This window comes from Callospermophilus lateralis, chromosome 1 (assembly GCF_048772815.1).
Source record: "Callospermophilus lateralis isolate mCalLat2 chromosome 1, mCalLat2.hap1, whole genome shotgun sequence".
NCBI classification, from domain to species: Eukaryota; Metazoa; Chordata; class Mammalia; order Rodentia; family Sciuridae; genus Callospermophilus; species Callospermophilus lateralis.
In genome coordinates this window covers 218,691,254-218,704,576 of record NC_135305.1, presented here as the reverse complement: position 1 = coordinate 218,704,576, position 13,323 = coordinate 218,691,254, and the positions used below count along the sequence as shown (strand labels likewise).

At 42.1% G+C, this 13,323-nt stretch overlaps 1 protein-coding gene and 1 pseudogene across 1 annotated transcript; one reads left to right on the top strand and one right to left on the bottom strand.

The window, feature by feature from the left end:
- Positions 1-560: 560 nt before the first annotated feature.
- LOC143638188 (olfactory receptor 7D11-like) lies at positions 561-1,499 on the top strand. Its single transcript, XM_077105874.1, has one exon. It carries the CDS (start codon positions 561-563, stop codon positions 1,497-1,499), a length of 939 nt encoding a protein of 312 aa, XP_076961989.1.
- A 1,811-nt stretch (positions 1,500-3,310) lies between these two features.
- LOC143401265 (uncharacterized protein KIAA1958-like) lies at positions 3,311-8,090 on the bottom strand (annotated as a pseudogene).
- Positions 8,091-13,323: the final 5,233 nt, after the last annotated feature.

Below are 13,323 nucleotides of genomic sequence, written 5' to 3'. Positions count from 1 at the left end.
CAAACAAACAAAAAAAGCAATAAAATTTCTTCAGACACTTTGAAAGGCTTATGTAGAGAAGAAATAAGTTTCCGTCTCTAGATTCCGTTAGGAAAATTGTAACAAGTGAAAGTCAGTGATAAAGAGAGAGAGAGAGATTTCTGCAAAATTAGGGGAAGTCAAGGCTGGGCATGATGCCCCATGCCTGTAATCCAAGCCTCTTGGGAGGCTCAGGCAGAAGGATCACATGCTCAAGGCCAGCCTCAGCAAGTTAGAGAGACATCTCAAAATAAAAAATATAAAAAAAGGCTCTGAGTGTAGCTCAGTGGTAAGGAGATCCTGGGTTCTATCCCTAATAGTACTAAATAAGTACATAAATAAAATTAAAGAAAGCCAGAAAAATGGTATACATTAAAATGAAAATGGTCTCTCACTTGGCTGAGTTGATCAGTCCTTGGCAGGATTCAATATAGGAAGAAGAGCTTCCATCTCAGGGTGATATTGAAAAGAGATAAGTACCCAAGGTGACAGTTGGCTATTATTTGAAACATGGCTCCTTCCCCAGCAGGTCCACCAGCAATATGGAAGCAGAAAACCACACAGGTGTGTTAGAATTCCTCCTCCTGCCAGTCTCAGAGGATCCTGAACAGCAGCTGCTGTACTTTGGACTTTTTCTGTATGTATACCTGGTCGCAGTGCTTGGGAACCTGCTCATCATCCTGGCCGTCAGCTCTGACCCCCACCTCCACACCCCCATGTACTTCTTCCTCTCCAACCTGTCCCTCACTGACATCTGCTTCGTCTCCACCTCAGTCCCAAAGTTGCTGGTGAACATCCAGGCACAGAACAAGGACATCTCCTACACAGAGTGCCTGACTCAGGTCTATTTTTTAAATACATTTGCTGGAATGGAAAATTTCTTACTGACTGTGATGGCCTATGACCGCTTTGTGGCCATCTGCCACCCCCTGAGCTACACAGTCATCATGAACCCCCGGCTCTGTGTCCTCCTGGTGCTGCTGTCTTGGCTCATCATGTTCTGGGTCTCCCTGATTCATGTTCTGCTGTTGAATCGACTGGCCTTCTCCACAGGCACTGAAATCCCATATTTCTTCTGTGAACTGGCTCAGCTTCTTAAAGTGACCACCTCGGATACCCTTATGAATAACATCTTTATGTATGTGGTGGCTGCCCTGCTGTGTGTACCTCCCATGGCGGGGATTCTCTACTCTTACTGCCATATCGTCTCCTCCTTACTGAGGATGCCCTCCCTTGCTGGCAAGTATAAAGCTTTTTCCACCTGTGGGTCTCACCTCTGCGTGGTCTCCTTGTTCTATGGGGCAGGATTTGGGGCTTACCTCAGTTCCGCGGTGATCCATTCTTCCCAGAGAAGCATGATCGCCTCCGTGATGTACACTGTGGTCACCCCCATGCTGAACCCCTTCATCTACAGCCTGAGGAACAAGGATGTGAAGGGGGCTCTGGGGAGGATGCTCAGCAGAGGAGCTTCTTGTCCGTGAGACATTCATTGGCCTCAGGAATAAGAGGTTTTGTGCATACTGGGGAAAAAATCACAATAGTTTCAAAATTCTTACCTCCAGATCTCTCAAAACATCTAGTTCTTTCATTTACTCTAGAATTCTACGACTTTACTCTTTTTTTCTAGTTTACACACCTTTAAACAACACATCTCCTCATAATTTCTTCAATGGCATCCCTGACTGATCTACTGTCCAAAAACTTTCTGCAGTTTTACCTCCACACTGTTGAGTTTTAACCGGAACTGGCAGCACTTAAAGTAGCTTTGTTACCACAAATGTTTCCTTAAGATCCTTAAGCTGTAGATGGTTTACTTAATTCAGCTCTATGGGTTTGCATGTGATTTGTGCTGTTTATGTATGTGTTATCAGCAGTAAATGTTTTACTGCATATAGTATGAATATAGTATGAATGCAATCAATATTAAATTTTGGCTGACATTGTAACTGGTGATTATGTATTAATCATGTGTTAATTACTTCTGAGTATCTTATGAACATGTTCTATTAGTAATGATTACCATCACCTTTTTAGAGGGGAGAAAATTGAGAGTCTAAAAAGAAATGAGCACACACATTCACATTCACACAAACACACACACAAAGAAAAATGAAAAGTCTTTCACAAGGTTAAAGAGGAAACAAGTAGGCAAAGCACGCTTGAAACCCAGAGCTCTGACCTGGCCCATTTTCTCACCCAATATATTAGTGGTTATCTTCTCCTATCAGATATAGCATTTCCTTTCTCTCTCTTCTCTTCTCTTCTCTTCTCTTCTCTTCTCTTCTCTTCTCTTCTCTTCTCTTCTCTTCTTCTTCTCTCTCTCTCTCTCTCTCTCTCTCTCTCTCTCTCTCTCTCTCTCTCTCTTTTTGTGGTGCTGGGGATTTGAACCCAGAGTCCTGTGCATGTGACTACCAACTGTGCTATATTCTCAGTTCCTTCCTTTCTCCTTTGAAGTTACAGGTGGCCAAGTGTTTTGTTCTGTTCAATGAAATATGGGTGTAAAGGAGCTGGCACTTCTAGGCTAAACTATTTAAGAGCTAATTCATTGTTCTTAATATTCTTCCATTTAGCTGGCATTTGAGTAAGTATGTGCTGATATGGACATTATCATAAGATCAAACTTATCTGGAATGTTGGGCTAATACACAAGGACTCCCCAGTCCATTTTCCGTGATTGGTGGATAATTTTCCTGAGAAAGAAATGATTTGATTTCATTAAGTCTGTGACATTTTACACTGTTTTCTGCAACAACTTAACTTACCTTACCTTGGCTAGATTAAATGAGCTGAAGGTGAAGTTTCCTAAGCTGAAACTCCTCTACTCCAGTGATTTTTTACTTACACTAATGTTGATTCTGAGATCTCCTCTTTCCTTCATGTATGGACCTTCTTGAGAACTGTAATTGAGTTTCCTGTTAATACATACACCCAGGCATGCATAGACAAGAACCTATTCTTTATTCTGCTTGTGTTGCTGTAAAAAAAATACCTGAGATGAGTTTGTAAAGAATGCAAATTCATTCGTCTCGCTTTATTGTGAATGTAATTCAACAAAATGTACAGTCTTCATATACTCTACAGCTACTGTTTTTTTTCTTTTTAATGACTACTTGAACAGTTTCCTTTTTTTTTCTTTCTCTCTCTTTTTTTTTTTCTGTGCTAAGAAGGCACTAGATAATATGAATTTCCTCACTCTTGTACTCAGCAATTATGCATTGTGTTTAACAAAGGTGACACACATTTGGATAACAGGATTTAACAAAGGTGACACACATTTGGATAACGCATCCGGTTATTCAGATTCATCTACATTCACTGAAAAAGCAAACTCCAAATCAGAGGGATAGCAGGCCTCAGTGATGGAGACCCGCAGGTCGGCGGCTGCTGGCTCTGCCTCGGCCACATGAGGGAGCTCTTGCCTAGGAGAAGGAGCCGAGCCGCCCTCCACCCAGGGAGGGCTCACTGGCTGCAGCTGTGGGCGCCCTTTCCTGGAGTCCTGAGTAAATGAGCTGGAGGTGAAGTTGGCACAGTTTTCCTGCTTGACCTTGGCTAACTTTGGACAATACCTGGCAACCTGAAGGGACTGCGGTCCCATCCTCTGCTCCCCAGACCACAATCTGCCCTCATCTGTGGCCTCCTTCTAAGGTATGTTGGAATTAAGGGGTGGGGGAGTTCTGGAAACCCCGAGGGAAGGTATAAACACCTGGAGTCTATTTAGCTCTGCAAGAGTTTTTCTCCCACGTGCAGAAGGCGCACAGCAATCAGGCGTGCAAAACAAGGGTCTGCTCAGCCTTTATCCCTGACCCAGGCCACCTGGCTGCTGCCTGTGGGTCAGGACTGACCACACAATCTTTGGCGTGGTTACTGTTGAGGAAACATTAACTTTAGAAAGGCATCTGGGTTGCAAGAAAATGGCAGCCCAGGAAGGTGAAATTATGGCATTTGCTAGTAAGTGAATGGAGTTGGAGAATATCGTGCTAAGTGAACTAAGCCAATCCCACCAAACCAAAGGCGGAATATTTTCTCTAATATCTGCATGCTAATTCACAATAAGGGGGGGACACTAGAGAAAAATAGACATCTTAGATTAGGTAGAGAACACTGAGGCGAGAGAAAGCGAGAAGATGTGAGGATAGGAAAGACAGTGGAATGAAAAAGACATTATTACTGTATGTATGTATGTGGCTGCATGACCAATGTGATTCTGCAACATGTACACTCAGAAAAATGAGAAATGATATCCCATCTATGTGTGATATTTCAAAGTGCATAGATGCATTCTACTGTCATGTATAACTAATCAAAACAAAAATTTTAAAAATGAAGCCTCCATGGTTTAACAGAAAAGGCTTGTTTTGCCCTCAGCTAGAAGGGGGACTTGGCCTCCATTTGGGTGGCCGTCGGTGGATGTACACATAGAGGGGAGCACTGTGTCCCTGGAGTGCTCCTGGTAGATTTCCTCAGGACACGCTCTCGTGGAACTTCCCTGTCTCCTGCTGGTCCCTGGCTGTCCAGGCATAGCAGGGCTGCTTTTGTGGGTCTTTGAGCAGCTCCATGTGGCTGGACATCAGATCTGCATGCTCCTGCAGCGCCTGCATGTTCAGGTTCTGGCTGTCCTACGTGGCCACCGTGGACAGGAGGCTAATGGGTCTGTCCTCCCCCAGACACCTGCCTGCCACTGCCCTCATCAGAAAGGGAGAAGTAGACGGTATGGCCAGAGGGGACACAGGGCACCCAGCCTTACTCAGCACCCACAGCTTCTCCTTGAGCTTCTCGGTGGAAGAGCTGAAGGTGCTGCTGATGGTGGAAAAGCCTTCCCCTTCAGGATATGGTCCTGGCCCCAGCAAGTGACATGGAGCAAGGTGGCCAGGAGGTCTCTTGAAGGTGACAAAAGTTCTCAGCACTTGCTCAGCCTCCCCATAGGGACCTGGTGTGCACTGTGCTGTGGCCTCTGTGGTTGTGTTTGGAGCAACTGGGGGCTGCTGCTGCCTGGAGCTTGCTTCTGGCTCTGGGTTAACTGAGGGGGACAGGTGGGGGGTGGCTACCTCATGGGATGAGACCTGACTGGGCAGATGGGGCAGGGATGCTTCAGAAGCAACTTGCTCATCCTGCAGGGCAAAGGGATACTGATGTGTTTGTTAGAATTGAGTTGTGCTCACAGGCATCTGCTGGTTGTTGCCCTGGGTACCAGGGGGTCTTCTTTGGGATGAAGCCAGAGGTACTCTAAAAGTCTTTGGGGTGACTGGTCTAGAGATCTCAGGGGGGATATGGACATGCCATGTGCATATAGCTCCTTGCTTATGGCAGATCCTGCACAGGAGGCATCAGGGTGAGGAGGAGGCTTGGATTTGGCCATCTTTGTCAAGGACAGGGCTTGTCCATCTACCCTTCCAGTGAGCTCTGAATTTGTCACAATGTAATATTAGCCTGGAATTTCTGTTTTGACGTTCTTGATGGTGGGTAATTGCCTCATTCATCCACCATCTGCGCCTAGGAACTTGAACGGGAGAAGAGGGGACTATCTCAGGCCTTTGCAGACGGGCAGAGAGTTTGGGTTCTGTTATTTTTTAGATATTTGGTGTCACCTAACAGCTCATATGTGAGACAAAGCAAGAAATTTTAGAGATGAAATGGGTGTTAGGAGAACCCTAACCTAAGCCGTGAATTAATCCCAATAGGGATTAACTGAGCAGAAACTGAGGCAGGTAGGGGGTGACTGGAGGAGTGGGTAAGTGGGGGCGGGCCTTAGGGGTGTATATTTTGTCCCTGGAGAGTGGAGGCTCCCTCTCTGCTTCCTGATGTGATGTCCTGGGCCTCACATGCTTCTGCCACAATGTCATGCCTCACTCAGGCCCTGAGGAGTCAGGCACCCTTCTGTAGATTGAGGCCTCTGAAATCATGAGCCCTGAAAATAAACTTTTCCTCCTCTAACTGTCCTTGTCAAATCTTTTGGCCAGAGAAAAATGCTGATTAAAACAGGGTTCAAAGTCACTGTCCTCGTCTGTAACAGGAGGCCCACAGACCCTGTTGAGCAGGGTGTTCCATCTTCCTACTCTTCCACAGCCTTGCCAGTTCAGAGGCTCACTCACTGCAGTAACAAGAGTCACGAGAGTCTCTGGTCCCGTTACTGTCCAGCTTTGCTTTCACTGGTCTCCCAGGGTGTCTTTCAACTGGGCCAGTCTATGTCTCAGAAGGCAGCCAGATAATACTGGGACCATCAGCATTAAAACGTCTGATATCCTAGAAACAGCCCCACTCTTGGGACCCAGGTCTGCAGTCAGCAGTGAGTGGCCAGTGATAAGTGAGGCCAGCGCTGCAGCCCCACACTGCAGTCAAGTTCCTGGGGAAACCTTCAGAAAGCAAGTATTTCAGGTTTGCAATGAGGCTGCAAATGGTCCCATGGCTGTGGGCCCAGCTGACAAATTTGTGCAGATTCTCAGATGAGAATGAAGACAATCTCCTTGTTACAGGATCAGGGATGTCTTTCCTGCAGGTGTCTGTGTGTCTGTCCATAGGAACACAGGCAGTGTTGAAGGATGGGGCCTGCGGGAACCCAGGATGGACTAGGCAGGACAGAGGGAGGGCAGAAGAGCAGCAGAGAGCCTTCACCAATGGGTGCAGATAATGGTGCAGGCCAGGGCAGGGGCGCCAGCCTGTCCTGTCCACCTGCTCATACCTGATTATATGAATCTCATCCTTAATTCTATTTATGTGATGAATTACATTTATTCATTAGCGTATGTCAAACCAACCATGCATCCCTGGGATGAAACCCACGTGATCACTGTGTGTTATCTTTTTGATGTGTTTTTTCCCCATATTTGATGTGTTTTTAAATGCGATTTGCTAATATTTTATCAATCTGCATCAAAATAACAATGGCATTCTTCATTGAACTAGAAAAAAAAGTACTCTTCAATTCATTTGGAAGGATAAGAGACTCAGAACAGCCAAAGCAATCCTGAGCAAGAAGAGCAAAGCAGGAGACAGCACAAGACCTGACCTCAGATTATGCTACAGAGCTATAGTGACAAAACAGCATGGTATCATCAAAACAGACACAAAGACCAATGGAATAGAAGGCACTGAGATGAACCCACATACTTAGAGCCATCTGATACTTATAAAGGTGCTAAAAATATAAATTGGAAAAGAAGCCTTTTAAATAAATGGTGCCGGGAAAACTGAACATTCATATGTAGAGGAATGAAACTAGCTCCCTTTTTTGCACAAAAATCAATTAAAAGTGGATCAAAGACCTAGGAGTTACACCACAAGTTTTGGAACTGATAGAATAAAACATAGGGTCAACACTCCATTGGTGCAGGTACCAGCTTCCTTTACGAGACCTTAAACTCAAGAAATAAAACCAAGAATCAACAAGTGAGATGCCATTAAATTAAAAAGCTTCTGCCCAGCAAAGGAAACAATCAAGAATGTGGAGAGCCTACAGAATGGGAGAAAATATTTGCCATTTACTCCTCTGACAGGGGATTGAAAAAAATGAGTCAAAGAACTAAACGTATTTGTGTGTGTGTGTGTGTGTGTGGGGGCACTGGCAATTGAACTCATGAACACGCAATGCAAGCATTCTACCAACTGAGCTAAATCCCCAGCCCCTAAACAGATATTTCTCAAAAGAAGAAACACATGGCCAGGAAATATATGAAGAAATGTTCAATGTCTGTAGCCATCAGGAAAATGAAAATCAAAACTACCCTAAGATTTCATCTCACAGCACTCAGAGTGGTAGTGATCAAGAATACAAATCATAATAAATGTTGGTGAGGATGTGGAGGAAAAGGTACACTCATACATTTTTGGAGGGACTGCAAATTAGTGCAGATCTTTCTTTCCATGATTTATTTATTTTTGGTTGGTGTTTTTTACATATACATAAAGGTGGAATTCCATGTGGTATATTTATATATGCATACAACCTGACTTAAAAGCAGTATGGAGATTCCTCAGAAACTAGGCTTGGAACCGCCATATGACCCAGATATCCCACCCCTTGGTATCTATTCTAAAGAATTAAAGTCATCTTTCTAAAGTGATACCTGCATACCCATGTTTGTAGGAGCACAGTCACAGCCATCCCAGATACCCATCAATAGATGAATGATTAAGAAAATGTGGTATATGTACACAATGGAGTTTCACTCAGCTAGAAAAAAAATGAAATTATGTCTGCTGGTGAATGGATGGAGTGAAGGACGTCATGCTAAGTGAAATAAGCCAGATTCAGAAAACCAAGGGTGATTTCCTTTCATATGCAGAAAGCAGTGAAAAATAAAAGGAAAAGTGGGGGTGGAGGATTGGATATCAAAACAGACAAAGGGGAAATCAGTGGCATAAAAGGAGATACAGAAAGAGGGAAGGACAGGAAAGGAGAGGAAATGTGGAATAAATTTAGCAAAATCAGGTTGTAGGCATACATAAATAGGAATTCCACCTTTATGAATATGTAAAAACCACCAACTAAAAATGAATAAATCATGGAAAGGAAGATCTGTAAGAGTAGAGAAAGGGGAATAGGGGAAAGGAGGGAGTGAAAGTGGGGTGGGGACAGGGACAGAAATGGAGTAAGTCAAATTTCTTGCATCTATGATTTTGTCAAAATGAACCCATATTATGTATAACTATAAGGCTCTAAATAAAAGTACCTCCAAGGACTGGGTATGTAGCTTGGTGGCAGAGCGCTCTGCGTATCATACCCACCACTGGAAAAAAAATTCCAACACACTGCAGGTGATTTCATTCACTTTACTTTTTAATTATTATTTTTTTTTAGTTGCTGGAGGACCCATACCTTTATTTTATTTATTTATTTTTATGTGATGCTGAGGATCAAAACACAGTGCCTCACTCATGCTAGGCAAGTGCCCTGCCACTGAACCACAACCCCAGCCCAATTTCATTCACTTTAAAGAAGCAAAAACACTTCCTTCTCTATGGTCTTTAAAAAAATAATAATGCATTGTATCACTTCTGATTCCTGAACCACATGATAATCTATTTTTTATTAATTAATTAATTTGTTTTAATTAGGTATGTGATGGCAGAATGCATTCTGATTCATTGTACACAATTGCAGCACAACTTTTTATTTCTCTGGTTATACATGATGCAGCGTCACATCGAAAGTGCAGTCATACATGTACTTAGGGTAATGATGTCCATCTCATTCCACCATCTTTCCTGCCCCCATACCCCCTCCCACCTCCCTCTCTTTTGCCCCATCAAAGTTGCTCCATTTTTCCCATGCCCACCTCACCCCCATTATGGATCAACATTCCACTTACCAGAGAAAAATTCAGCTTTTGGTCTTTGGGGATTGGCTTACTTTGCTTAGCATGATATTCTAAAACTTCATTTACCTGCAAATGCTATAATTTTATTCTCTTTTAATGCTGAGTAACATTCCGTTGTGTATACACAGTTTGTTTATACATTCATCTATTGAAAGGCATCTAGGTTGTTTCCACAGTTTAGCTATTGTGAATTGAGCTGCTATGAACATTTTAATTATTTCCTGTCTTGTACTGGTTTTTGTGTTGGTTTGTTCTTTTTCTAGGTCATTTATTTGTTGACTTTTTATTCTTTTAATGAATGAGCTTAATGCAATAAGCTGGTCTTTTGGGATTGGCAGTGCCTTCATAGTGTCCCAGAGATAATGATAGTTGTATAGGAGTTCTCATTTACCTCTAAGAATTTTTTATATCTCCTCCCTGATGTCATCTGTTATCCATGCATCATTCAATAGAATATCATTCGGTCTCCAGGTGTTGGGGTAGCTTCTCTTTTTACTTTTATCATTGATTTCTAATTTCATTCCATCATGGTCTGATAGAATGCAGGGTCATATTTCTATTTTTTTTTTGTATTTGCTAAGCCTTGCTGTGTGTCATAACATATGGTCTATTTTGGAGAAGGATCCATGTGCTTCTGAGAAGAAAGTATATCTTCTCTTTGATGGATGGAATATTCTATGTATGTCTGTTAAGTCCAAATTATTGATTGCATTATTGAATTCTATAGTTTCTTTGTTTGGAAAATCTATCCAGTGGTGAGAGAGTGTATTAACGTCACCCAGTTGTGGTCTATTTGGTTCTTGTATTTGAGTAGGGTTTGTTTGACATACATAGATGCCCCATTGTTTGAGACATAGATATTTATGATTGTTATGCCTTGTTGATGTATGAATCCCTTAAACAATATGAAATGTCCTTCTTTATCCCTTTTCCCTAGCTTTGGTTTGAAGTCCACTTTATCTGATATGAGGATGGAAACCCATGCTTGTTTACATGGTCCATGTGAGTGGTATATTTTTTCCCACCCTTTCACCTTTAGTCTGTGGATGTCTTTTCCTGGGAGATGAGTACCTTGAAGTCAGCATATTGTTGGGTCTTTTTCTTTTTTAAATCCAATCTCTCAGTCTGTGTCTTCTAATTGATGACTTTAGGCCATTCACCCTCAGAGTTCTTATTGAAATATGATTTGTAATCCCAGACATTTTGGTTTATTTTTGGTTTTTAACTTGACTTGGTTTCTCCTTTAATTGGCCTTTCCTTTAGTGTAGTTCCTTACTTTGCTAATTTTCATTGTTGTTCTTCATTTCCTCCTTCTGGAATATTTTGCTGAGAATGCTCTGATGTTGTGCAGGCTTTCTTACTGTAAGTTCTTTTAACTTTTGTTTATCATGAAAGGTTTTTATTTCATCATCAAATCTGAAGCTTAATTTTGCTGGATATAACATTCTTAGTTGCCGTCCATTTTCTTTCAGAGCTTGGTATGTTGTTCCAGGATCTCCTGGCTTTGAGGGTCTGGGTTGAAAAATCTGCTGAAATATGAATTGGTCTCCACCTATCCCCTATATATGATCTGATTCCTCTCTCTTGCAGCCTTTAAGATTCTATCCCTATTCTATATGCTAAGCATTTTCATCATAATGTGCCTTGGTGTAGATCTGCTGTAATTTTGTACATTTGGTGTCCTATAGGCCTCTTATACTTGATTTTCCAATTCATTCTTCATGTTTGGGAAGTTTTCTGATATTATCTCATTGAAGAGATTGTGCATTCCTTTGGTTTGAGTCTCTGTGCCTTTCTCTATCCCAATAAATCTTAAATTTGGACTTTTGATATTATCCAATAATTCTTGGATATTCTGTTCTTGGTTTCTTATCATCTTCATTGTGTGATCAACTTTATTTTCAAGATTGTATACTTTGTCTTCATTATCTGACATTCTGTCTTCCAAGTCTGTTAGTGATTCTTTCTTTCTTTCTTTTTTTTTTAAGAGTGAGAGAGAGTGAGAAAGAGAGAGAGAGAGAGAGGATTTTAATATTTATTTTTTAGTATTTGGTGGACACAACATCTTTGTCTGTATGTGGTGCTGAGGATCGAACCTGGGCCGCACGCATGCCAGGCGAGCGCGCTACCGCTTGAGCCACATCCCCAGCCCCAGTGATTCTTTCTATTGAGTTTTTTATTTTATTTACTGTTTCCTTCATTTCAAGTTTTCCTGATTTTTTTCCCCAGAATCTCTCTTTCTTGAAGTAATCTTTTGCTAAGTGTATTTGTTCCCTTATCTCTTTGTTGGTGTGATTTGATGGTTGCCTGTATTTACTCTCTTATCTCTGTTACAGTGATCAGTTTTTGCCTGTATTTTCTCCTTTAGGTCATTCTTTAATTAACAGATCATTTTATGTTCTGAACTCTTTCTCTGACAGTTCATCTACTACGCTGCCAGTGGATTCTGTATTTGTAGTATCTTGGTTTCCTCCCTTGTTTTTTCATGTTGTCTATGTGTCTTCCTTTCTTGCAGTAAGTATCTGAGGTATTACAGTTTCTACCTTATAATCTTATAGTGTCCGTGCAGATTATCTGTGTCTCACCTTGGTGTTGGGCTTGCAGATCCTGCAGGTGTCCTGTGATAGATGCTACTGCAACTAAAGGTGGTGGTGGCAATAACGGAGGTAACTCAACGTAGGCAGTGGGGGTGGCCCAAGATGGCTGCAACCACTTTCAGAGGTGGGGCTGAAAGGACCTTATAATGTAAACATCTGTCTGTTTCAAGATGCAGCTGCTTCTAGGCCCTGTCTGTTGTTGCAAGGTGGAGGCTGCTGCATGGGGAGGGATATGGCAATGGCTGCAGTGTCCCAAGATGGAGGTGGGGTAGGCCTGGGCTCCCAGGTGGGCCTGGGGGGTGGTGCTGGGCCTGACCTGGACCTGGGCTCCTGCTGGTCAGCGGAGTCAGTCCTGGGCCTAACCTGGGCCTGGGCTCCTACACTGGTGGCAGGGGCTGATAATCTATTTTTGATGTCTTCAAAGTTAGTTTGATGACTTTCTTAAACACTTTTAATGGTATATAACTCACTTATTGTGAACTTTACCTGCTAAAAGTGTTTTTTTTTTTTTTTTTGTATATTCTAGACATGTGGAGACATCCCAATGATTGAATGTTGGACATTTATCTCACTTCAAAGAAACTCTGTCTTATGTGTCCTCCTTATCCCTTAAAAAGCATAAAATATATAAAACAAAATTAATAGAAAATTTAAAATAAAGAACATGAGAAAGCTTAATGGAAAAATTTTAAAGTTATATTGGTGGTGTGTATATACGTAATGTGCATATACTATGTATGACAATTTTTTTAAAGTATTGCAATTGTAGGAATAAAGTAAGCTTTGACTCAGAATTCTATTTATACTTTTCTCACTAACTTGGACATTATTAATTAGCATGAATTTAACACTATGAATGCTTGGTGGTTCGTAAAAACTTCAAGGATTCTCTGGAAGAGACCCCTCACAGAGGAATGATTCTTAGGTTTGCTTCCTGAAATTAAACATTGATAGAAATTAAAACATGATAGAAATTAAACATTCCTAAGGGGACACCTTGAGATTTTTAAATCAAACCAAAGAAAAAAGAATTTCCCTGGCAAGGGATCAATCCCTCTTGCCCTCTTTCTGCCAACACACACACACACACACACACACACACACACACAATATTGACTGAAAATTTTCTAATTGCTATCTACTCTGTACCCAGGGGAGCTGAATTACTTGCAAAGACACAAGAATAATAGACTTAATGAGGAGCGCTGAGAATCCAACCCTTGAGATGGTAGAAATTTTAAGCATGCCCTTCTCTCCCCTCATGTACTCCTCTGCTCCAAGCTTCTGTGAAAACCCAAGTGGGCTCCCTAGGACTGGTTGTGCAGAAGGGATGTCTCCGGTGGTAGCCCTTGGAGAGAGTCAGCGTGTCCAGTGTGGCTGGTGCAGCAAGAAGG

Coding starts and splice junctions, on each gene's coding strand:
- LOC143638188 (XM_077105874.1), top strand. CDS start 561: ATGGAAGCAGAAAACCACACAGGTGTGTTAGAATTCCTCCTCCTGCCA.